Consider the following 24,777-nt stretch of genomic DNA (forward strand, 5'->3'; position numbering starts at 1 on the left):
CAGGACCTGGAGGAAGGCAGATTGCAGCCGATAACCCTCTCGGCCCGGATGATGCTCTGCAGCCTGCGTGGCTGTGGCTGCAGGGTGCCAGGGAGCAGATGATGGACTAGAACTGTACCATCATCGAAGAACATCCTCTGGGCCTTCTTGGAGATGGAGCCGATGTTCAGCCCACTTGAGGTCCTGGGAGATGATGGAGCCAGAGTCACACAGGATGAGGGCGGCTCCACTGTCTTCAGCTTGTTCTTGTTTTCATTTCACAAGCGCTCCTCTTCCCTCTGCTCCTCGAAGCCGTGTGGAGAGCAGAACAGATCAATATGTCTGCAGCTATAAGAGAGGAATCAGCAAGAGTCCCATCTGCCTTAAAAGAACAACTAAGCATGATAACAAAAAGGGTATAACTTCATGAAGGAACTCTCATCAGCACCTTTTCTTCCCTCTCCCAGGCTGCACCAGGTGCCTAGTGATAGTATGGCTCGGCCTCGGCATGGTGCAGAAACAAATCGGTGTCCGACACCATTACACACCTGACGATGAGGTCTCTGGCTCAGGAACTGCACAATACAAGAGAAGAAGGGATTCACTGACAGTATATACAAAGTAAATAGTGGTTCTCTTTTTGGTATGTTGCAGTCCACGACTTTCTTCTTCAAGGTGTTCCAGCCACCTCATTTTTAATATCCAGTGATTCATCAGCATGGTGGAGTGCAGTGTAAAAGTGTTTTCAACATTCAAATGTGCCGAGTCAAAGCGGTCCTCCTTTCCCCGGAGCTCCTCTTTGGTTGCTCCTTCGTCATCTGTCTCTCAACATCAACTCTTAAAGTCTTGAAGTCTTGAGGTATGTGAATCAGCTCGTGTGACGGATCAAGTCAGGATCCAGTCTTGAACGAGCCTTGTGTATTTTATTTTTTTTTGGTAACTTCCTCTAAAGCTTTCACATGTCTTTCACATTCACAATTGGGAAGCTGGCTCAGTAATCAGTCACACATGTAGAACATTGCTGATGGAGTCACAGCAGGTGATAGGAGGAGGCATGTCGGGCCTCCAGGTGGTGTAGAGACTCCGAGGAGGGGAGGCGTCCAGACTGGATGAGAGGATTCTGTACGGCAGCTCCACAGAGTGGCGGACGCTCTCTTCATATGTCGGAGGAGGCTGTCGGGAAGACGAGACGAGACGGATTTTAGACACAGTGTTTCAAAGTGCACCACTTTGTTAGGTGCACCTGAACAGGAGCGTGTAGGACGGGAGGAGCTGGACATCAATGGAGCTCAAACATCATGAAAATTAAATATTAAGATGGCGGCCATGTTATCTGTGCAGGGAGTTGTTTTGTTGCCACTGTTTACATTCCTCTCAATGCAAATTGAAAAAAATGCACTATTGTTTTGTCATGTTTGTCTCGCGGAGCATCAAATGACGACTGCATTTCGTTGTGCTACCCTGTGTTTAAACCTTCACAATGAAAGTGTTCTGAGATCTGATATCCATCCCTGAAAATAAGTGGATCATGTTGGTATTTACTCTCCCAATTAATCTCCAACGTCAGTCGTCTGGAACTTTTTTCCTCTCCAGTGCATTATCTCTCTGATCACATCTGGCTGATTCCCTTTAACCGACTGGGTCTTCTTATCTTTTAATTGCTCGGGGACCCTCAGGCGACAGGAGCAACCCCACAACCCTGCCCTCTGTGCGACACACAGACACACACACAGACAGACGGACACACACACACCAGGCCAGTAAGTTTTACTACCATGTCCGCAGGACAGACGGGGGCGCCGATATAGAGAGGCCATCAGTTCAACTTTAGTTATGGGGGGAGGGAGACTGTTCGGTGACTGGTGATGGGTTGTTTGGAAAGTACCGTGTGTGTGCCTTCTTTGTGTACGTGTATGTGTGTGCCTTCTTTGTGTGTGTGTGTGTGTGTGTGTGGGCGAGAGAGGGGCAGCCATGCCAAGGATTGTTTAATTTAAAAAAAAAGTAGTCAGACAGGAGCACAAAGCTGCATTCTCGTGCACTGTTTGCAGTCGGGACGCAGCCTTTAATTGTGTTTGATGTGCCTCGGACTCATTACCTTGTTTGCTCGAGCGTTGTGCGAGTCAAAAGCTCAGCGAAAGATCAACTCGGTAAAACCTTGAAACGCGGCCGGCAGCACAATTCAGCGGCGAGCCCGAGATGAGGCGATAGTGAACCCTGTTTACTGCACTCTGAATGCAGTCTAATCTCTTGTTACAATATGATATGACAGCGTGGTCATAATAGGAAGAGCCTGCTTCTTATTATCTCCATTCATTGTGAGGCTGCAGGCGAGGGGCCTCCATAATAAGATGAGTTTTATATGAGATTTAGCATAATAGGAGTTTAAAAAAATCTTCTCTGTTCCCAGGCTTAACAGCAGCACCTGAACGCACGTCATTGTCGACGCATTTGTGACTGTATTAAGTGCCGGGACACAGTCCTAATCCCTGATTTAGCTGACCTCAGTCACAATGGGTCCATTGAGGCCGAAGCGGTCCGCGATCATCATGTGGATCTGCCTCTGGCGGTCCTTCTTTCGGACGCTCTCGTAGGAGGGGAGCCTCGGCAGGGGGGCCTCCAGTGTGGGCAGGCTGTAGCTGGAGGGCAGGCCCACGTAGAACAGCTGACCCGCCTGCTGAGACACACACAGGCCCGAACACAGAGGGACACTCGTGAGGGACAGAAGCTCTCAAGTGCCACTTCAAAGCTGCAGCGATTGAAAACGTGCACCTCAGAGGTGGATCCTGATGTCCCCAGGGAGGTGTGTACTGCGCAGTGCGTGTTGACAGCGTACGCAGGAGGGGGAAGAGCGATGCTTTCGAGTGGCTGGCTCGCTCACCTGAGTGTTGTCGTCGTCCAGGATCTGAGTCGGCGCCAGACAGGGAGATCCCACCAGGGTCTGCCTGCTGCTGTAGTACTGAGGAGGAGCGTCCTGAAACACAAGCAGTCACAACTGGAACAAGTGTGTCTCAGAAGGCAGAGCATTGGGAGTTGTCCTGCTGCAATTAGTCAAAAGTCCACTCCTTTCAGCACAATTTACCAATGTTCATGCCTTGTTTAATCACTGTGGACACTGCCTGGTTTAGCGATGCCATAAATTATCTAATCAATAACAAGACCACCCTCCCATTTCCGTGCCTCCTCCCACTCCCACCCATTCTAAAACAGGACTTGTCAGGGTCTCACTGTATGAAGTGCAAACCCGGGGGAAAAAAGACAGCAAGGAAAAGTCTTTAATTGCCTCAGTGCTAAATGAGTCTCCTTTGTGTGGAGAACAATGTGATGTCCTACTGTGCATCAGGGTCCCTCGGCAACACACCCCACCGTGTGGTCTTTTCAGTGCCTCCTCTTCCTCTTGTAACTGCAGCAGGTACCTCTTAACGAACACACTCCAGTGCACATTATGGCCTCGTACGTCATTCGGGCCGGCATTACAACAAAAGTCAATTTGTCGCCTCACTCGGATTTAAATCCAGCGTGAGGATAAGAGATGTTGGGACAACTTTTAACAGTGTCACTGAGGAGATTTCCTCTGTCTGAGAGGCAACTCAAGTCTAATAAGTAGTATTAAAACATCAGATTTATCATTTCCCCAGGCCAGTTAATACAAACAATGACATCACTCACACTTAGAGTGACGCAAACTAACGACCCTTGCCATAATCCTCACCTCGTTTGAGAAAAAGAGTCTGGCGACACCAAACAAGTGATGTCAAAGGTCAATTTCCCCTCACTGGTTTATACTTTTAAGAATCAAAACAAAAAAGAAAAAGTCCTCAAGGAAGAGAAAAAAAGGAGACATGTCCTTTTGTCTCCTGCCATTTATTCAGCCAGTGTGAAAAAGCACAACCGTGTAAAATCAGTGTTGAAGTCGGGGGAGGACCCCGGCGGCAGTGTGCCTTTTTCCCCACCGCAACCTAAAGGAGATCCATTGTCCCCCTTGTGTCCCCAACACCCACTGAGGGGTCGGCCCGCCATTCATGGTGCAAACTGAAGCAGGGAAAGGTATGTGACGATGAAGTTGAAGACATGAAATGTCCCACAGGGCCACAATGAAAGTGTTTGTGTGTGCGTGTGTGTGTGTGTGTGTGTGTGTGTGTGTGTGTGTGTTTCCATCCCGCAATGACAAACCTTCACTTTAAAAAAATAAATAAACCCAAAGCCTTTTCGGTTTAAGGAAATGATTGACCCTGACGTGTATTAATTATCCCACAGCTAATGATATTACCTCAGAAACAAAGACTCAGTCCGTGTACGGCCTGTCAAGTGTATTTTAGTAAGTTACGGTTGTCTCATCAGCCATGTTGTCTACATACACAGTTGTAACCAAGGCCACAGTGTGCCAGTGAAACACTCTGAGTTAGTTCCTTAAATGGGACAACAGTTAAATACCAACTCAAGCGAGCTTCCTGTCCGTTGAAAGGGGGAGGTATGAGCCGCGTCTCTGCAACCCAAAGATAACACTCCAGCTTCACCCCCGGGACTCACGGAGGTGAGAAATAAGTCAGAAAGAGGAAGCAGAGAGAATGGGCCTCCGAGGAAAAGTTACCTCTGTGTGTTTACGTTTCCCTTTCTCCTCATCCTGAGACATCGCCCACGGCTTCATTCAGCCAGCGCCCTCTTTTTTTTTATAGATTGAGAGATTTTTCTGATCAAATGCCACACACTCCCTTAAAAACCTTAACGATGAGGTCGTTCTGCATCACCTGCTATATGCCGATGTTAGCGACTAAATCTGATTTGCAGTGATTTAATTACACTGATACTGAAGTATAGTGTCAATATGCGGCGTAAGTGATAATTATGTCCAATTGCATTAGAGTAACTGTGGCAGATATTTCTGGAGGGCAGCTGACTCCGCTGAGGCAAATCCACCGGCCGACAATCATCATATCAGGTTTATTGTAGTCCTTTTCCCACAGCCATGCAAATTGAATCTGACACTCTGTAACGGTGCCACTCTGAGTGCACATGGTTTCTTTGAGTCCTCTCTCTCTCTCTCTCTTTCTCTCTCTCTCAACAAGGACCAGAACTGAGCATTTGAGCCACTTTAAAGCAACAAAAATGAAAAGGTCACTTTCTCCTGTTTGTTGTTTTTCTTACCATATCTGCATGCGGGCCCTGGTAGGAGGAGCGGAGTTTGCAGCACTGAAGATCCTTCCGATAAATAATGGACAGCAGCACCACAATAATCACAAAGAACACCAGAGAAGAACCTGTTTGAAAAGCAGGAGAGAAGGAAATGTTGGTTTGTCGCTGTTAAACAAATAGACTTTGTCTTGTTTGTTTTCTGGCTTTAAAACAACTTCTAAAAGAACAGTTTTGTTCATTTTTAGCACTTCAAATCTGTGGATTTGGTTAAATTTAGCAAGTTGAACCACTTTGAGTTTTGACAGTCTGTCTTTGCAATTTGAAAACTTAAAAGTATAATTTATCTCGCGCTTTCTATGACAGCTGGAAGAAAATAGATTAATAAATCTGTAATTAATTATAGTACACAGCGGTGTATGTATTAAATTAGCTGTTATCACAAGGACATTATCCAGTACAACCCTTATAATAATAAGAATGAGTGTAAATATCCAGAAAGCAGACCACTGAAAAACACTTTCTGTTTGTTTCTCTCAAAATATGCTCTCTTCATAATATTTGTAAGACTTAAAACTTACAGGACGCAACGACCACTGTGAGCTGATCCGATGTCAGCTGTGAGGAGGGGATGGTTGGACTTGCAGTTGTGGACATTTCTTCAGTGTAAACTGTTAAAGTCCCATTGAGAAATCCTCCCGAACTCATCAGGTTCAACACAAAGGCTCTCATCTTCCCGGAGAAGGAACCGGAGCGCGGCTCTGCGAGCTCCTCTTCATCGTCTGCTCGGTCCCGGACAGCGCGCGCGACAGTCTACATGCGCTCTCTGTGGAGTGGGTTCAAACTCTCCCCCTCGGGAAACATGCCACACCGCGTGCGTGAAGGCGCGTGAAGGCGCACGGACGCGCCTCTCCCCACCGCGTGACGTCGCTCTGGCTTCCGCGCTGTGGTCTCTGGGTGAGCGGCGCGCGGCGGCGGTGGCGGCGCGCGGCGGCCACCGTATGACCACCAGATTGATCCCGACGGCTCCCCGAGGACACAGCGACGTATCGCGTCTCACAGTTTAAAATGATGTCGGGGGGGGGGTAAAACTGCACGCGGCTTCCTGCACCGTCTGCTTAATGGCATCCAGACCAGCAGACTAACGCACCGGATGCCTGAGCTGGAGTCCCGTTACCCTGGAGACGCCGGGGGTCCCGTCTTGAGATGATTTCTAAACAGACAAAGAGGCTGAATGTGGTGTTAGTATTCATGGAAACGTCTGTCTTTCAACGGACTTGTATATTTGATAATAATTAGGACAAATGACTGTCTGGAGACACTGATTAAAACAAATTATGATATGATGAAGAAAAGAAAATGATGAAATAAAGAAAAGGGATGAAGATTATATACCAATAACTTTAAGTAGCCTAATAAGGATAAAAACATTGATTAAATATAATGGCCTTATCTGGACTATGCAGTATGTGCTTTAAATGCAGAGGAAATCCTTTGACAATTAAGGGGGCATAAATCTGTTAAGTGTGTTCTCAACATATTGACTTTGATCCAGCCTTTATGAACTGGATCAATAGGATGCAATACATATGGACTAAAGGCAGCAGGGAGAAGGAAGTCAGCTGTAACTTGAGCCTATAATACGAAGTAGGCTACTCCAACACAGTGAGGGTGAGACGTATGCTCATATCATATGTATGTCCTTCATAAACCTTCAGAGACTCTGTGTGCAATAATTCTGCATTAAACTGGAGAAGATGAATGGATTGTGGAAACATCGTGGTCCATGCCTACATTTTTAAAAAAAGAAGCCCCCCCCCCCCCCCCCCCCCCCAAAATAGACGCTACAAACTTTACAGCAACCTGAGGATGGCGAGCGCCGTCGCGTGCACGCGCCGTTCAGAATGCACCGTGCACGCGCTCTTAGTCAACCGGAGTCGAAAAAATGGTGGCCAGCGACCGAGTGCAGAAGCTGCTCCGACGATACAAACTCGCTATCGCCGCCGCGCTCACTATCCTCCTGGTCCAGGGGCTGGTGGTATGGAGCCTGAGGGGTCTGGAGGAGGGCGAGGCAGAGGTGAGTCTCGGTCCCCGCGACCGTCGGTGACACGGCGGTGCGTGTTTTTTCTCTCCTGCGGGCTTTGATGGTGGAGCTAACCGCTACGTTAGCGCGTGGCTCGCCGTGTGTTATGATACAGGAGCGCGAGCCGATGCTAGCGACGCTCCGGGACATCTCAGTGACCGGACCAGCCCTAACTGCCTGTCTGCCTGTCTGCCTGCCTGTCTGCCTGTCTTGTCTGTCTGTCTGCCTGTCCCCGTCTCCAGACTCGTACCGTTTACAACTATGAAACTACCGGTTTTTGGTAGAACTCGTTTAATGGTCGTTAACTTCCCTTTTCGGGATAGTCACTGACGTCACGTTGCATTTCGAGTCCCAGAGAAGACGTCACGAACCAGGACCTGTGTCACACATCTGAGAGTAAGAGGGCGTCTCTGGAGTGATGTCACTTTTTTTTAAGGGACAAGTGGAAGTTATGATTCATAAACTGAGGCAGCCCCAATAAATCCAAACATCTGCTCTACTGTTTGGGTGTCGACCCACCAGAGGCTTTTCTCTGTGGGGGCGGGCTGCTCTTCCTCTGACCTTCACTAAGCTCTGGATCGTACCAAAGTGCCCGCAGAGGAAGCATAGCCCACGGATGAAGGTGGAAGTTGACCAAAGACATGCCGCGGAAACAAGTAATTCCACATGAACCAGCGTGGGAAGCTTATCTCTGCGTGTCCCTTCGCTGCGACTCGAGGCGGTGCCCGGTCCCTCTACATAAGGTGATGGTGGTTTGTTAACAGACGTGACACGCGGCAGACTGTGCTCGTCTTCTTCTTTTGAGGCACGCCGCCGCCGTGAGTATCACCGGAATGCAAGCTGAGAGCAGAGTCGGGGACGGTGCCGAAACCCGATCGCGATGTATAACGAGCGCGTATCATATCCCTCCCAACATGGAGCGAGAGCCTGGAGGGTGAAGCTGGCAGCACATGCAGTGCTTCAATAGAGGAGAGGAGATCACGGTTCTGCTGTCAGGGCCCTCTGCTCAGAGCTAATCCACTTAACTGTGAGCGGAACAGTAAACACAACGCTGACTCTCAGCAGGGGCCTCGCGGTAACTCGTTCAATATGAGTGATGACGTAATCCTTTTCCTTTGGACTCCGCTGAACACGACATTGTGACAAAACTTCTTGTTCCTCTTGAATTCAGTCACCTGATTGCATTATGAGCCTGTGGGCTTTCTGCTCCCTCGTCAGGTGCATGCAGGCTTCGACATGCTTCAGCAGAGGCGTGTATGTCGGGGTCTGTGGTGAACTATAGATCCCCTGGGAATGTGAAGGAGCGGTCGTACGCACGGTCCCATCACGCTGTTCGGTGCCCAGCGCTTCAGCTCAAACTGAAAAAAAACGTTCCCTAACTTTTGTCTCTTGCCGTTGAAACAATTTCCCAGGTCTCATTCATTCTCCGGGAACTCCGGCTCCGGTAACGTGACCCCGCTGCGAAACCATTTTGGCGGACGTGGATGCAAATGTCGGCGCGCTGCGTCTTTGCATGTTCGGCCGGGAAAGAATGTGAAAAAAAGAGCCGCGTGATTGGAAAGTAAAGAGGCCTTTTGAATCGATCCACTTTTGACACGGCGGTGCTAATTAAAAAGCTGTGAACACAAGTGCTGAGGAATATTGAAACACAAGCCCCCGCTGCACGCCGGTCTTCTGCGTGAGAACGTTTACTCTCGCGGATGAATATATCCGCCGGTGTCTTTTTATTAATACGTCAGCGATGAGTCGCCACAGGAAGAAAATGTGAAATCAATTTCGGGGACTTTGGGGTTGAGAACAAAAGTGTTCCCTCTAAGTAACGGGTGTCTTTAGCATAATTGTGGCCGTGTGAACCGGGCGTCCTCAGGAAACTTTCTTCTTCAGGAGTGTCGGACCGCTTCAGGTTTCTCCTGAGAGCTGACGATAACCAGGTGACTCAAGAGCGCGGCTGGTATGTGACTGGGCCTCACGCACAATGCTTCTCCCTGTAATGAGTTTTTTAGAGTGCAGTTGGCGGTCGGTGGCAGACGCCGCTGTGTTGGTTGGCAGTGGATCCGCCGGCTCCGCGAGCTCCCACGCAGCAGCAGGCCCGTTCCCACCGTCTCCGGGCCGCGTTCTGCCACATCGTCTCGCACGGGCGGAAAGCTCTCGGCCCACTCGCTGTTCCTCTTCCTCTTCTCCAAGCGCACATTTTGAAGGGCCTTTTGTGAAATCCAGTAATCTGGTGTGCCAAAGCTGTGACGCTGTGGTGAGAAGATTTTTTTTTAAATGGCTAAAGTCCCATTTTCTTTCTTTATGTCTTTTTTTTTTTTTAAACCAGCCTTAGGGTTTTTTTGGTGTGATTCGTGCTCCGGTGAGGCTGAATCTCTCCAGACACTTGAATGGGGATTATATTGGAAGCTTTGGATATTGAAACTGCAGGAATACACCTAGATTACTGATGGTTGTATTGTATCCGACTGGGTCATCATTACAATGTTACCGTGCCTCACTGACATGTTTACAAAAGATACTGAATTTATCTTTCCCATTCTTGCTGGTTTTCACTGAACCACACCGATATGACACATGCTCTCTGGACCTCATGTCTCCTTTTAGGGATGTTACTTCCTGTCGAAGCTTCCAGATATGGGACAGCTGGACACGTTTACTGAACAGGTTTCGTACGGTCATGGAAAACCTGGAAACGTCATGGAGTTTTAAAATGGTCATTTCCAGGCCTGGAAAAGTCCTGGAAAAAACGTAAATCATAAAAGTTTTGGAAAAGTCATGGAAATTTGTTCAAATCACATGTTCATTTACGCCGAGTTTGACATAATTAATATGTTTATTAAAGAAAGACGCTCAAAATATAAGCAACATTTTCTAAATTGTTCATGTTTATACCGAGATTTCAGTTTAGTCATGGAAATTTGGTTTAAAGTCATGGAAAAGTCCTGGAAATCCACTGGTCAACATGTGTAAGAACCCTGACAAGCAGATTTACTGGAAGAGGATCATGTCTTGACATTTTAAAGTTGAGAACGTCGTTCCATTAATTATAAAAACATGCAAATATAGCGATGCCTAGCTGGGAGAAGGATTCCCTGCACCACCTCCTCAATGTCCGAGGTCTCATGCTCGGTTTCCGTGTTCGTGTCTGCGTCGCGTGACTCCGTCTGTATGCATTCTTTCTGCATATGTTTTGCCAGAGGGTGCAGACAAAGGTCGGTTGAGGTCTCTACAGCGACTCACTGTATTTATTATGCTTGTTTGAGTGTTATGGGAGAGGGGGGGGGGGGCGTCTATCCAAAACTGGGCTTTTTGCAGATTCACAAAAAGGCAGAGGTTCAGCTAAAAATAACCGAGATCAGAGAAATGGAGTAAAAAAAAGTCAATACAAGTCCTTTCCTCTGGGTCTCTTTCATCCGTTGTCTTAGTGGTGGACTTAGTTTACCTCCTGTTAATCCTGGATTGTGAATAAACCTCTCCTCCCACTCCTTATTCTCCAAGATGTTCTGAGCAATAACCCCCCCCCCCCTCCTTCTTTCTCTTCCCTGCTGTCTCCTTCTCGCCGCTCTCTCCTCAGAGGAAAACACGACGGTCCAAGCTGCCTGACCACAACAGCCAGGACCTCAAGAGAGACGCCTCAGTTTGGGAGAAACAAAACTCTTTGTCTGGGAGGAACCGGGGCCGATGGAGCGGCAGGTCGGAGAGGGCGGGGGGCACGGCGGCCAGCGCGCTGAGGCGAGGCACCGGCCGCAAAGGGGAAAAGACGGGCGTCCGGCTGAAGCCTCCCCAGGAGCGGGGCGTGACGGGAGCAGGACTGGACGCCGTTGTCCTCCGCGACCCGTCCAGCAGCCGCAACTTCAGCGACGGCCGAGGTGGAGCCGACGGGGCGGCCCGGCTGCCGGCCGCCGCCGCCGTCCTGGGGGAGCCGGGCAGCGTGGACGGGGCGCACCAGGCCCCCAGCAGCGACTTTGCGCCCAAATGTGACATCGGAGGCAAGGACGCGCTGTCCGCCCTCCATCGCGCCGGGTCGCAGCAGTGCAGACAGGAGATCGCCGACATCGTGTGTCGGCATCAGGCCGGGAAGCTCATGCCGGCCGCGCTCCCTCAGTTCTGCCCCCAGCCGGGTGAGAACGCGCTCGGCCGCCTTATCTGTGTGTTCTTCGCCCTCATTACCAGATGTTCTCGAAATGTCCCGTGACATTTGTGGCGGGGTTTGTTTTCTCAAGCCTCTTGTCACATCGAAAGAATTGAACATCATCATATTGTCTCTTTTTATAGAAATCCGTCACGGCAATTATCTTCATTTAGAGATTTGGCGGCATGCGGTTTGAAAGTCAATCGGATTTGTTCCAGGAAATACAAAATTGTACATCGCCCACCGCTTCGTTTGCACACCGAGTACGGGTCGGTCGTCACGGGCAGCCAATCGTTTATGTGCCTTCCTGGCAACATCGTGTGTGTGGGAAGATTTGTTGTTGGGAAAACGTTAAATTAAAAGATGATAAGGCAACCCTATACATTTCACACATTAACTATTATCTAACATGCTCAAATCATCGAACAGTGTCTCATTCTTCCGACCTCTCTGCTCCCTACTCATTCAGTCCTTTATGTCTCCGCCCTCCTTGGCCAGGTGTATCAAATCAGGTGCAGGCGTTTGGCGAGCTGGACAACAGCCTGTCCGATGGGGAGAGCCGCGTCAGAGTGGCTTTCGTTCTGATGGTGCACGGCCGCGCTGTACGGCAGCTCAAGCGCCTCATCAAAGCCATTTATCACCGCGACCACTACTACTACATCCACGTGGACAAGGTACGCCCTCAAAGGTGCCGTGGCCACCAGACAGTCTCCATAACATGTCCATTGCATTAAATTGCAGACGGCACAATCCTGCATGACATAAATATCCACATAGGAGAGGACGAAGTATTCTACTTAAAACCTGGAGAAAGTTCTGCTGGTGATTCGAGCGTATTGTTTATTTTTGGTCATGCTGAACATCGAGGAGCGTATTTGGCTCCCCGCTTAGTTCTGGCTTCACTGAGCTCACGAATGCTTTTACCGGTTCGGTCTTCTTGCATTATGAAGTGTGGTAAAGGGGATTAGCCTGGATAGAGTGAAGTGCGGTTATTCTTAGGGGCTTGATCTAGTGCAGGAAAAGTCTGCCGTCGCGTGCAGCCCGAAGACCAGCAAGACAAACGGTCGGCTTACTGGCGCGACCGAGGCAGAGACCGCAGGTGTGTTCAGCGCAGACGGCGGAGAGGCCGGTGCACCTGTGTGGCCTGGAAAGGTTGCCGGTTCCCGGGGAGTCGCTCTGTTCTGCTGCCAAAGGACGGCGGGGAGGCTCACTGTGGGCAGTGATGGATAGGTAGTGGGAGGGAGAGACAGAAACTACCTCAGACACTATTCATCACTGAGGCCAGAGCCGGTTGGACAGATGAGTGTGAAACGGGTCAGGTTGTCCCCGAGTCCGTCGGCCAGCTGTGATGTTTACACGTGAGGACTGTGAGTTATTTCTGTTGCCGTCGTCTCCTTCAAGACAACCACCGGGATCATCACACGCGCTCGTCGTGTCTGAAGGAGTCCTGGCTCAATTTAAGACTTGTCCACAGAAGTCCACTGTTTATTTAACACAGGACGGAGTAGAACACGACGTGTGCTTCACGAAACAAAACAATTGGACTTCATGGCCCTGAACAAAGTTTCTGTTTGTGTTAAACTGCCCATTTATCGCTTCGGGAGCTTTTTATTGGCCGCATTTGCAAACAGGTGTTGGGAATTAATCTAATTAAAGGGAAATTTAACAACAGCTCCTCCAGATCTTTGGCTTCCTGCGATCATCAGACTTGTAGCTCTCCCATCTCTCACCACTTCTGAATAAAGTTCGACAGCTGCTCGGCTCTTTGACGTCCTCCATCTCGTCCTTCAATCCTTTAATTTAACCCCTGCTTGACGCTTGAGGAGTGTCCTTTCAGCCGAGTTCATCTTAGTTCTGTTCTTCACCTTTTTGAGAAGGAAAGAGGGGGAAAAAGGAAACGATAGCTCATTTCTATTTCCTCTATCCTCGTGACCCACAATGCAAAGTGTGGCTGCTGTTGATCCGATCAAATTCTCTTTAAACACGAGCCAGCGCTGTGTGGTTGTCGCAGCTGCCGATCTGTGGGCACTGCATTGCACAAACTCCGTTTTCACTCATTTCACGGTTTGACCTTTTTGCTTTGAACCCCTCCAGCGGTCGGGGTACTTGCACCGGGAGGTCCTGCAGATTGCCCAGCAGTACCCAAACATACGAGCCACGCCCTGGCGGATGGTCACCATCTGGGGGGGTGCCAGCCTCCTGAAGGCTTATCTACGCAGCATGCAGGACCTGCTCTCCATGCTGGACTGGAAGTGGGATTTTTTCATCAATCTCAGCGCCACAGATTTCCCCACCAGGTCAGCAGAGTCACATTGTTGTGATGCATTTGCCCTTTATTTTTTTCGAACTCCATCCAAATGTTAAATCGTGTTTTTTCTCGTGCAAATACTGGTTTTGGGCCTCAGAGCCATGACAACATTTCATGATTGCCCCGTTCACTGGTGGTTTAGTCTTTCAATAGAGCATTGGGATTGATTCCTGTGCTAACCGTCTGACTGTAAAATTAGGAGCAGCACATGAAAAGAAGCAGCATGAAATGGATTGTTTTCTCCACCGAATCACAGAGCTGGCAGTCAATAGTCATCTTTCTCCCTGATCAGTTTTTGCTGGATTTCTGGGGCTGCTTTGATTGGTTGGATGCACTCAGACAATTCTCTGTCAACAAACATCCCGTCCAAAGCAGCCGATCTCACTCACGGATATTATCAGATGGCGCCACACTGGAGCTAGCTTTTTATTTCCCAAAGAACCTTCTTGAACCCCCTCTTCCTCCCAATTCTCACCGTGACACCTTCCCGCAGGACCGACGATGAACTGGTGACGTTCCTGTCGCAGCAAAGAGACAAGAACTTCCTCAAGTCCCACGGGAGAGAGAACGCCCGGTGAGTAGCTAAAAGCAACGGGGCAACGTATGGTTTGCGTTTTTGTTTTCCTTCAATCTGTTTTTTTGGACAGACACCGGTCGTAAATAAGTGGTAAACAATACATAGCGAGCCTGTAGGGGTATTCCAGGGAGAAACCATTTAAATCTCCGCCGCTGATGTCACACACGAGGCAAAGAGCAACATGACGCTTTGACTCTTCAGACGGATGCTTTGTTTCAGCATCACAGGGTGATTTAAGCCGGGCTCTGTCTTTGTGTTGCAGGTTCATCAAGAAGCAGGGCCTCGACCGCCTCTTCCACGAGTGCGACGACCACATGTGGCGTCTCGGCGAACGCCGCATCCCCGAAGGCCTCGAGGTCTCGGGCGGCTCCGATTGGTTTGCGCTCACCCGCCGCTTCGTGGAGTACGTCATCAACTCCCAGGACGACCTGGTGTCTGGGCTGAAGCAGTTCTATACCTACGCTCTGCTCCCCGCTGAGGTGAGCGAAGCCTGAGGCCGTCTGTTTGTCTCCCGTCGTGGAGACAGACAGTCGGAGGATACAAGTCTGTCTCAGGCCCGTCCTCCCCTCGGAGTCAGAAGAGCCCAGCAGCGGAGAGACAATGTAATGCGTTAAGCTCTCGGGCTTCAGAGGTGCCAGACGAGAGGCGGGTTCACCCGAGTGCATCTGACTGTGTGCTGTAAAGTCTCAGAGGAGGCGCAGTGGTGTGCTCCCTGTGGTTTTGGGCCAAAGAGGCGTGACCTTTTGCAAATTAGAGCCAGCGGATGCAAACTGTTTATTCTCGTCTCTCGACGGGTTACAGAATCGTCACTCTCGCACACCACCTCTCGTTGCACTGCGCAGCATCACAAGTGTTGTTCTTTTCTTGTCCTCCCAGTCCTTCTTCCACACGGTGCTCGGTAACAGTCCCATGTGTGACAGCCTGGTGGACAACAACCTGCGCGTCACCAACTGGAACCGTAAGCTGGGCTGCAAATGCCAGTACAAGCACATTGTGGACTGGTGTGGCTGCTCCCCCAATGATTTCAAACCACAAGACCTCATCCGGATCCAGGTGAGGGGGTCTCGCTCGTCGTTTCCCAGGCTCTCTCTCTCGTGTTTTATTGCCTCCAATTTGGGTCGGTATCTCAAAGGCTTTTTTCTCTGTTTTTCACACAGCAATTGACCCGTCCGACATTCTTCGCACGCAAGTTTGAGTCATCGGTGAACCAGGAGGCCATCGACATCCTGGACACGCACCTGTATGGCCAGTACGCTCCGGGCACCGTTGCCATTAAGGCGTACTGGGAAAGCCTGTTTGAGCAGTTGGATGGCGTGGGCTCGCTCGGAGACGCGGCTCTCACCGCTTACACTGCTTTCATTCGCCTCGGCCTCAAGTATCTGGCAACTACTCAGAGCAACGCGGAGGCCTGCAGGTCTGTTTACGTGTTTATATTTTTGGGGGATCTGTAAATGATTTCCATGTTGAATATAATAGTCTCCACGTGTGATTTATTATAGTTTTTTTTCTCCACTCACGGCAGGTTCGAACCAGTAGGCTACCCTCTATTAGTGCACGTGTACTTTTACGACGACCGTTTCCAGGGATATCTGGTGCGTCAGGAAGTTCAGGCTGTGGGGTCAAAGGTCAGGGAGACGCTGGAGATGTGGGCCGTGCCCAAAGCCACGCTGGTCCTCGAGACCAACCTGAAGGAGTTTGAAAGGCTCAAGAACCTGGAAGTAAGTAACACTTCCGGTCTTTTTTGGCTCTCTTCGAAGGCGGTCGCATTTTTCTTCCCTCTCCTCCCCATGACCTTCCCTTCCCTGCTTGGCTCCTATCGTCATGTCTTGTCTTGTTTTATACTTGAGAGACTCTCTCAGCATCGCTCTTCGAACTAAAAACCATGGACCTGATCAACTGGTCTCTTAACGAAATTGACACCGTCTTCTCGACGAGAAGCTCGGGTTCGGGGGAACCTGCCTGTCCTGCCGGGACGTGTGTTGCTGGTTACACGATGGACGCGTGGGGGAAGTGGCGTGTCGTGTGCCTAGCAGCCCTTTCCGTGGAGGACGTAGAAGACATCTACCTATTCGGAACTATGATTACAGGATTTCTGCTGTTTGGATTTGGCGCTGTCCTGGCTTATCGGAAAATTAAGGAAACGGTGACAGCTGTTAAAAGCCCCCTAAGGCTGCCCGACATGATTGACGCGTTGGGCAGAGTTGTTGGCACTCAGACTGTGGCATTAAACCGCCAGAATGATAACATCGTGGAGAAGCTGACGGCTCTGCAAATGAAATTGGATCGATTTGAAATCCTATTTGGGAGGAAAATGGAGGGATAGTAGTTGCGCAAATTCTAATGCAGCTACTGGAAGACCAAACAATCCCAATCTTATCTGCTTTCGGCTCCCTCTACCAGGACGGGCCTTGGCCAAGGCCGTTACTGGAACAACAACTCCCCCGAAGATCACTGAAGCGAGAACCTCTCTCATTCCCTTCCCCCGATCCACAGACACCTGTGGTTGTTTTCTCCCCAGGACCCTTCAAGGCTATCTCCATGGCAACGACCATCTTGCGGTCTGAGAACTCTGTCTGTTGTGGCCTGGGGGAGGACGACATACCAGGCCACGCACACACGAACTTTCAACATACGGATTTGCATTCACTACCCCCCCCCCATCCCACGCCTGTCTGCTTCGTCCCCAGTGTGACAGGACGGGTCTGTGGCTGGCGCTGTAATGGCTGACGGACCGGGCTGGCTGCTTGTCGGTGCTGGTCACCTTCTGCCTCCAATGGCTGGGCTTAGATCACCCAGTCTTTGGCTTACCTCCCCTCCCCCCTTCCTACTCGTTGCAAGTCATGTTTAAGATGTATGTGCTTATGTGCTAAGGTGTTTTTTCCTGCTCCCACACTGTACCCCTCTAGGGGCATAGTCGGGGGGTTGTTTTTTCCTCGCCTCTCTTCCCTCATGTTATGCTGTAATCTTTCATCCACCCTTTCTTTGCAATTTCGTTGCTTTTGTACCTGTACTCTAGTCAATGACAATAAAACCGCATACCATACCATACCATAAAGACGATGAGGGATTCTTCTTCATCATCATTGTGCAAACCTTTAATATCACGTTACCTTAAGAAATTGATTTTAAGAGATTGGCTTCCTGATACGGAGGAATTGGTTCGGATTTATCTGGTCCTAATTTGACCGAAACTGAACTTAGGCGGCGTTGTGTCGCTGTATTGCGTCACATTGCTGCTCCAGGACTCGACACACTGACATCTCCTTGTGTCTTCCTCCCCTGGCAGATCGGCACAGACTGGGATCCCAAAGAGAGAATCTTCCGTAACTTTGGTGGCGTGATCGGCCCGTTGAACGAACCCCTGGCGGTCCAGAAGTGGGCCCGCGGGCCCAACCTCACAGCCACTATCGTCTGGATCGACCCGGCTCAGGTGGTGGCGGCGTCTTATGACATTTCCGTGGACGTGGATGCGGAGTACACGCAGTACAAACCTTCGCTGCAGCGGCCCCTGCGGCCCGGCGCCTGGACAGTGCGGGTGTTAAAACAGTGGGAGCGCGTGGCAGAAGTTCGCTTCCTCGTCACGCCCTTAACCTTCAAAGACAAGGAGCCGCTACGCCAAGGTGAGACGTGGACACGGAGCATTTGAGTGTCACTAGGCGAGTCGAAGGGATAACGCAGCTTAACGTTGTTATTGTCAACAAGTCCCATGAAATATAAAGTGCTCCTACTGGGGCACTAAGCCCATTTAAATCTACTGAAGACATGCATCTTAACAAATTATTCACAGATATATATATATATATCAGATTTATAAAATGAATGTTATTCAATCGGAGTAAAGCCGACTCTCGGCTGTCGTCATCTGCCCATGTCTGCCAAGGAAGCGCCCATAATGAAGAATGAACAAAGATAAAGTCGTGTGTGTGTTGTGGATTATGTTTGAAGTATTTCCGTCTGCAGAGCCGTGTGTGTGTGGGATGAGCTGCACGGCCTGTTTTCGCGGTAATGATCCGGAACATGTGTGTTTTTAGTAGCTTTTAGACAACAACGCCTTGAATAAACTCCAGGCGTTTGTCTTTTGATGTGACTGTTGATGATCGGATTGAGTGGAGAACATCACTGGACTGGTTGAAGGTTTAAAATGATGTTGGAAAGTTTCATTCTTCTAAAAACGTACTTCCCCTCCTTCCATCTCTCTGCGTGTGAATGTCGGCTCCAGAAGAGGACAGCTGGCTCCACGCAGGTCCTCCGGGGAACCTGTACCTGGAGCAGAGCTTCCAGCAGCTGAGCTCCGTGCTGCAGCTGCCCCCCCAGGAGCCGGCCCTGCAGGAGGCCCGGCGCCGAGCCCAGCTGGTGGGTCGGCCCCTCGAAGCGTGGGTGGACAGCGGCGTCGGGACCTTCTGGGCCACGGGCGGTCTGTGCGCCGCGCCGTCGTCCTCGTGCCCGGCCGCGGGGCCGTGCGCCCGGACCTCCTGGAGCTCGCTGTCCCCGGACCCCAAGTCCGAACTGGGCCCCGTCAAAAGCGACGGGCGGATCAGGTAGCCCCGAAAGAGGAGATGCCGTCGACTTCAGCGCGCGCGCGGGAAGTCTGAGGGAGCGCCGGCGCCGCACCGGAGCGCCTCGAGAGGACGTCGTCTCGAGGGCTCGTGAGCAAAGCGATCCTCCTGCACTGAGGAGGCGAGACGTTCTCAGCTGGGGAGTTTGCACACGGACGTTTGCGAGCGGCACAGACTCGTGTCGTTGTTTTCCGAGCGCCGCCGATGATGTATTGTTTTTAATTTTCCTTGCACACGGGTTGCCAGTCGGGGTCGGAGTCCGGGCGGGAAAGAAGAACCTCTGCGCGTGTCTGAACTCCGTTTCGGGCGTACACGGTTTTTAATTTCTCTCCGCTTTGAATAATCGGGAAGTGGCTGTCGAAACTCAACGACAGGCCCCTCGTCGCTTCGAGGGAGAGCGGAGCCTCTGAATGATGTTATTGCGCTTATTTTGAAGCATTGTTGTATAAGGAGCCGACGGATGAAGTGCACTTTACTGTCAGAGGAGGAGGAGCTGAGCAGAGGTGGTTACGGTGTGAGGAGCAGGAGTCAGAGAGTCTCGGATCACCTTCATTTTACAGAACCTGCACAGTCACTCCTCGGTACCTGTGTTTGGAACACTCCGGAGAGAGAGAGAGAGATTCAGTTCTCGTTGGGTTTACTGTAACATATCGAACATGTGTTTATTAATGTATTTGTTTGTGTCTGTTAGTTCTCTGAACTTGCGGGAACATGTCAAACGGTTTTTCAGTGTCCATTATTGCAACAATAAAAATAATACTCTGGTCAGAGGAAGGCACAGCTGCAAGGCCGCAGATAGACGGAACTATCTGAACTCCAAACAACCAGCGATAGTTTTATGGCAACAAGCTCCACTGGCCGATGAGGGCCGTGACGGTGGAAACGAGGGAGCCGGTGGAGCCGACGGTTGTTTTGTCAGCTGTTGTTTTCAAGGTCGGGTCAAATCCTCTGGAATTAATTGTCGAGCGTTTCTTTTTTTTTAGGGGTTCCAGAATTCTTTTATTTAAAGCCAACTTCACGAGATAAAACTTCAGAGTAATAGTTTTGTTTCATTTCTTGTCCAGAGTTAAATGAGATTGATTAAAATTTTTTTTTTAAAGTGTAAAAACGACAACTTGCCATATTTCTTGGCTGGGACGAGTTTTTAACGCTCCGATCCATCGCGGTCACATGTGGTGTTTTTATGCTTATCTTCCCGTACACGCATTAAACGAGGACGTATCTAATGTTTACTAGTCTGGGTTCTCCTCTGTACAGCCGGCTCCTGCTGCGCCATCGGCCTCCTCGGCTACATTCACTCCACAAGACGGAGAAGACGTGCGTCTCCACAAAATGTCAAACGCTTCTTTCGGGGATCAAGACTTTTAAAAAGCGCTCTCGGTTGGACACGACGCGTAGCGTACTGTCTTTGTACCGGACGTGTGCATTGGTCTCGTTTCATTTCCTCCGGCACATTTCAACTCCACCCGAGTCCTCCAACCAACACGTCAAGGCGTCCACCATGTTTGTGTTTTTTATTTGTGATCAAGAGAATCTCAGCTGCCTTCACTCCGAGAAAAGATGAATTGTTTACTTCTGCAATGAATGCCTTTTTAGAGGATAGTGAGCTGAGTTAGAGTCCGTGTCTTATGTGTAACCTTATTTTAAATGTTGTTAAACTATAGTTGGCCACCATACGAGTGTTCAAGTTGCTCAGCACAGTCGCTTCAGTGAAGCCCCACTTTTATCGACGCGAGTACTCGGCCGATCAGATGTTATTTTTCTATGCTATTTGAGAGGAAGTGTGTGTGTGTTCATTCATCTCCAGTGCTCTTGTTAATAACTTAATAACTGCTGTCTAATAATGTTGTAGTTGACAGTCCCACCTGCTTAGAGATGTTTGAAGCAGACTGTGTGTTGTTGTGTGTGTGTGTGTGGGGGGGGGGGGGTCAGGTCTCTTGAGCTCCGGGCTGTTTGCTGAGTCATGCTGAGCTCCGATCTGACAAACCTCCGCCTGTTACTGTTTGTCTCTGGGACAGCTCATCGGCATCCTGACTGATGACTCAATAAAAAAACACTTTACGGGTTTTGTAAATCTGTTTTGCAGTTTTTCCTCTTGCCACATATCTCAGACTGAATCTACCGCTATTGAAATGGTCATTCTTTCTAAATTAAACCACATTTTCCACCAGATGAATGAGCTTTTCACCTTTTTAAAGCAACTGGAGGAGGTAGGACATGTTTACGAGAAGAGGAGGCCCTCTCCAGGGTGCTGAGCGCTTCCTCGTTGTCACTTTCTTGGAGCGACGCCCGACATGGCTTCTTACTTCATGAAGTAAACGTGCACTTCAGAGACGCTCTCATACATATTTAGTCAGGTTTGTGTCTTTACTCAGGATATAATCCTGCAGAGGAGGAGGGCCGGAGGTGATGACCGGCGGGCGGAGCTGAGCCAGTCGGTTTGTTTGCAGAAGCTCGTTCAGGCCTGAGATCAGACGGGATGGAGGACGCCGGTGAGAGGCTGACCTCCTCGGACCGTGCGTACGGGTCCTCTGCTGCGGACACGGAGGCCGGAGCCACCGGCTGCCCCGACGACGAAGACCTGACGCACGAGGTGCTTCCTCCTTCACTCGCGTCCATGAGTCTGCAATCGTCACACAGGCAACATGAAGCAGAACTAGTCAATTAATGGTTTTATTGCAATTGTCTTAATGCTGTGATCCTGAAATGTCCCCACTGTGGGACTAATAAAGGAATATCTAATCTAATGTATTGTAAGCACAGTAATGTACTCGTGTGTGCTCCCTCTGCCCATGAATAAATACCCTTCTGCCATTATTATTTTAAAAATGGTCGTCGGGAGAGCTGTGACATTAAACTTATTAAAAGTATCTTTCATAAAGGGTTTATGGTGACTGTGATTTTAGCAATTTACTCCAGCACAGTCTATGAATATCTATATCATTCATTAATTTAATACATTTAAAAAGACATTGTGAATATATTGTGAAAAATGTAGAAATTAAACCGAAACTCCAAAATATGATTCATTATTTGTAATGTCTTTCTTTCTAAATGTGCTTTTTCAAAAGTCTTTTTATTCCTTTTCCATATGGTATTTATTGGTGGTGTAAGTTTATTAAAATGTATTTCTCTGGAAGCTCCCTCACGTCTAAAATCCTCCACTAAAGTCTCTTTCTCTCTGAAACCTTTCAGCCGAAAAGAGTAAATCGTTGGTATTTATGAATAAAATATAATCCTGATTTCTAGTTGTCTGGGTTATTATGACAGTAAATAAAGCAAATATATAGACCCTAAATAGTTTTGTCTGTCGCTCACATTACCACCGTACGACACACTATGTCAAATACGTTTCGACAGTCTGTGAGATGAATTGTCCTCTTAAAAGCTATTTTGGGGATTTGATTCCTTCATGAGCTTAACTCAAGGTCTCAATATTTTGTAAATAAATAGAGCATTGTGTGGGTGAGGCGACAAACAAACTCCTGCTTGCTCAGTCGGCACTTTTCTGGACACATTTGTTGTGTTTCCGAGTCGCAGCCTGCAGACACTGCAGCATACCGACGACAGACGGCTCTGCAGGCGACAGCCGGCCAATCGGATCTCTTCGTAAAACACCCAATAAACTTTCTTTGAGTTTACACTGTAATATGCAACAAAAGGTAAAACTCCAAATCTTGTCAGAACTGCTCGTTGTCAGACAAGAAGAGACTTCGCACATCGACGAGGTTTTCTTTGTAGTCCAGTAATTATTCTTAATGCGGAGACTGAATGTGAAGTTATCAGCATGTGAAGACATCTGCTGAACGGGAAACATGAAGGTAAAGACACTCCCTGTTCTCTGCTGTCTGCGCACGCACACACACACACACACACATCTAAAGGCAAGCCTGGCTTTACTTAAATTATTAATTATTCAAGATTAATAAGGAAATATAAAATCCAAGCAGTATTGGAACGAGGGTCGGATGGACCTTCAATGCTCACCCCAAAAAAGTACCAGACATATTAAATACTGGTAACTGTAATTGAAGTTGTGTGTATGTAATTGAAGTATTGTTGATGTAATTTAAATAATGTGTATGAGATGACATCCTGAGATGAGATACTTGTGACTCCTGCATACTGTGTGTGTGTGTGTGTGGTGTGTGTGTGATGTGTGTGTGTGTGTGTGTGTGTGTGTGTGTGTGTGTGGTGTGTGTGTGATGTGTGTGTGTGTGTGTGTGTGTGTGTGTCGGGCCTCCACTCGGCACTCTCACTGTAACGATCTCATCACGCAACATCTCCGGTGGCGGCTCGCTCCCGACGAACTCAAACAACTCTGAGAAATCGCGTGTTGCCATGGAGACCTCGTGAGCATCTCTACCCCCTCCCCACCTCCATACATTCATTCCCCACATGTGCTTCCTGCAGATAAAGGGCCCCTCGCCGCTGCTCTGTTCTCCAGCAGCGTTTGTCCTGACAATCTTTACGCGCCGGCATCAAAACTCGACGAGGACGACATTAAATCGTAATATGTTGATTTCACGGCCAGCTGAACGGCGCACAAACACAGCGTGAGTCACGATGGTCGCCTCTGGTCCGCATCGTTTGCACTCAAGGGCCAATTTGTGCTTGTATACCTCCGCTCACACGGTGGGGAAAAGCAGGATTTATATTATTGCCTCTTATTCGAAAAAATATCTTATTTCATTCATATCCTGTTTAAAAAAAGCTCATCTTCTATTTACAGGAGTTTTAGAGCGTGTATCTGTATTTTCAGCATTACACACAGTTGCTTCACTCGGCACTTTAGACGGCCACATCTTCCACGAGGGCTCTGCAAGCATCCACTTCAAAGCACCGGGCGGTCTCTGATTCTCCTCCTGTACTTCTGCTCCGACTGTCACCACGTCGCGTTCCTACCGGGGAAAAGAGCAAAGCCAAACGTGCAGAACTTGTGCACGTCAGTGATTAAAGGGAACGTTTTGCCAAGCGCCGCATGCTGTAATGCTGAGCAGCATGTGGGCTCTTTGAAACGGAAGATAAGAGGCAGCAGGCAGGCCGGCCTGCTGGAAGAGGAAGAAGAGGAGGAGGAGGAGGATAAATGTCAACAAAAGAGGCGAGCATCTGCAACTGAGGACCTCAGCTGCCCCAAATGAGACGATAACCATGGCAACGAGGCCGATTGATGCCTAGGCTCGGCGCTGCGGTGCCAAACCAGTCAAGACCACCTGCTGATGTCATCACACCGGCCCTGTTCTACACGAGTGAGGTTTGAGTTGTGCGGCGGGGAAACAAGTCCCCAGATCTTTCAGATAGAAGTACACAGAAATAGGACAGACGGTCATATTATTAGGTCCAGTAGATTGTTACTGATGCATCAACGTGGAGGCTGTGTTCTGCTCCTGTATTCGTGGAGGCGGGGCTAGTTTGTCGTTGTGCTACTCCAGATGGGCCTCGGGCTCGAAGACACTTCTTAAAGGTCAGATAAAGATGAAGAGGATTCTGGCTTTTATTTCCAGATCTCAACTGAGGGGGTATCGCTCTATTTTCTGATTCATTTGTCAACAACGTTACTGCGGTTGGAAAATCCTCTGCAATACTCCCTCATGTGCATTTATAAATACATACATAAAGAGTAGATGTCAATAAAAGAGGAGATGGAGAGGATTCTTCATTTGTTTTCTGTGGCGTTTTATCTAAAGTCTTGCAGCGTGGACTCGCACTGGTCTGACCTGGGCCGTGACTCGGTTTAGTCCATTGGACCCCAACGTAGGGTAGAACTTGATAGATATAGATTCATGTGGTCAGTGTTTCTCTTGTGGGTGCAGAAACAAATGCAGAACATCAGCCTGAGATGTGAGCATCTTTCTCTGAGACAGTGACACAGTTTCAGACACACACACACACACCCTCCAGTAACTTCCCAGTTAACCACTGCACATTGCCCTTCCCTCTTGAAGGCATCCAGCCGTCCCATGCATTACAGGACTCAGAGCGACACATGAACATGTACAGTAAACTACACTGGGCACACAC

General features: G+C 49.2%; 2 protein-coding genes across 10 annotated transcripts; one reads left to right on the forward strand and one right to left on the reverse strand.

Annotated features, from left to right (window-relative positions):
- Positions 1–224: 224 nt before the first annotated feature.
- LOC130188520 (uncharacterized) lies at positions 225–7,027 on the reverse strand. Of its 6 annotated transcripts, none has more exons than XR_008830628.1 (6): positions 5,688–6,894; positions 5,122–5,234; positions 2,858–2,950; positions 2,480–2,653; positions 428–1,152; positions 225–278 (listed from the first exon to the last, which is right to left on the reverse strand). XR_008830628.1 is itself a non-coding variant. In XM_056406916.1 (6 exons), exons 2-6 carry the CDS (start codon positions 5,836–5,838, stop codon positions 982–984), a joined length of 702 nt encoding a protein of 233 aa, XP_056262891.1. In that variant the 5' UTR covers positions 5,839–6,319; positions 6,970–7,027; the 3' UTR covers positions 231–981. The 6 variants fall into 6 exon arrangements, 4 of the variants coding, with proteins under 4 accessions (XP_056262891.1, XP_056262890.1, XP_056262892.1 ...); XR_008830627.1 differs by having other exon boundaries at positions 231–327; XM_056406916.1 differs by adding an exon at positions 6,970–7,027 and having other exon boundaries at positions 231–1,152; positions 5,688–6,319.
- On the forward strand, positions 6,976–21,686 carry xylt2 (xylosyltransferase II). Of its 4 annotated transcripts, none has more exons than XM_056406912.1 (11): positions 6,976–7,183; positions 10,758–11,304; positions 11,814–11,989; positions 13,410–13,612; positions 14,117–14,197; positions 14,463–14,679; positions 15,077–15,253; positions 15,358–15,614; positions 15,723–15,918; positions 17,487–17,820; positions 21,132–21,686. In XM_056406912.1, the coding sequence occupies exons 1-11, from the start codon at positions 7,052–7,054 to the stop codon at positions 21,164–21,166; spliced, it is 2,355 nt and encodes a 784-aa protein (XP_056262887.1). In that variant the 5' UTR covers positions 6,976–7,051; the 3' UTR covers positions 21,167–21,686. The 4 variants fall into 4 exon arrangements, with proteins under 4 accessions (XP_056262887.1, XP_056262884.1, XP_056262885.1 ...); XM_056406909.1 differs by lacking the exon at positions 21,132–21,686 and adding an exon at positions 18,420–20,932; XM_056406910.1 differs by lacking the exon at positions 21,132–21,686 and adding an exon at positions 18,423–20,932.
- The last annotated feature ends 3,091 nt before the right edge of the window (positions 21,687–24,777 follow it).

Source organism: Pseudoliparis swirei, chromosome 23 (genome assembly GCF_029220125.1).
Source record: "Pseudoliparis swirei isolate HS2019 ecotype Mariana Trench chromosome 23, NWPU_hadal_v1, whole genome shotgun sequence".
Lineage (NCBI taxonomy): Eukaryota > Metazoa > Chordata > Actinopteri > Perciformes > Liparidae > Pseudoliparis > Pseudoliparis swirei.

What these genes read in the sequence shown, in the direction of transcription:
- LOC130188520 (XM_056406916.1), bottom strand. Translation starts at nt 5,838, where the DNA reads ATGAGAGCCTTTGTGTTGAACCTGATGAGTTCGGGAGGATTTCTCAAT. An exon ending in TGGACGACGACAACACTCAG is followed by an intron (nt 2,654 to 2,857) that starts GTGAGCGAGCCA and finishes TGTGTGTCTCAG; the next exon opens with CAGGCGGGTCAGCTGTTCTA. An exon ending in ATGGACCCATTGTGACTGAG is followed by an intron (nt 1,153 to 2,479) that starts GTCAGCTAAATC and finishes TCTTCCCGACAG; the next exon opens with CCTCCTCCGACATATGAAGA.
- xylt2 (XM_056406909.1), top strand. Translation starts at nt 7,052, where the DNA reads ATGGTGGCCAGCGACCGAGTGCAGAAGCTGCTCCGACGATACAAACTC. An exon ending in ACGCTCTGCTCCCCGCTGAG is followed by an intron (nt 14,680 to 15,076) that starts GTGAGCGAAGCC and finishes TTGTCCTCCCAG; the next exon opens with TCCTTCTTCCACACGGTGCT. An exon ending in CAAGGAGCCGCTACGCCAAG is followed by an intron (nt 17,821 to 18,419) that starts GTGAGACGTGGA and finishes TGTCGGCTCCAG; the next exon opens with AAGAGGACAGCTGGCTCCAC.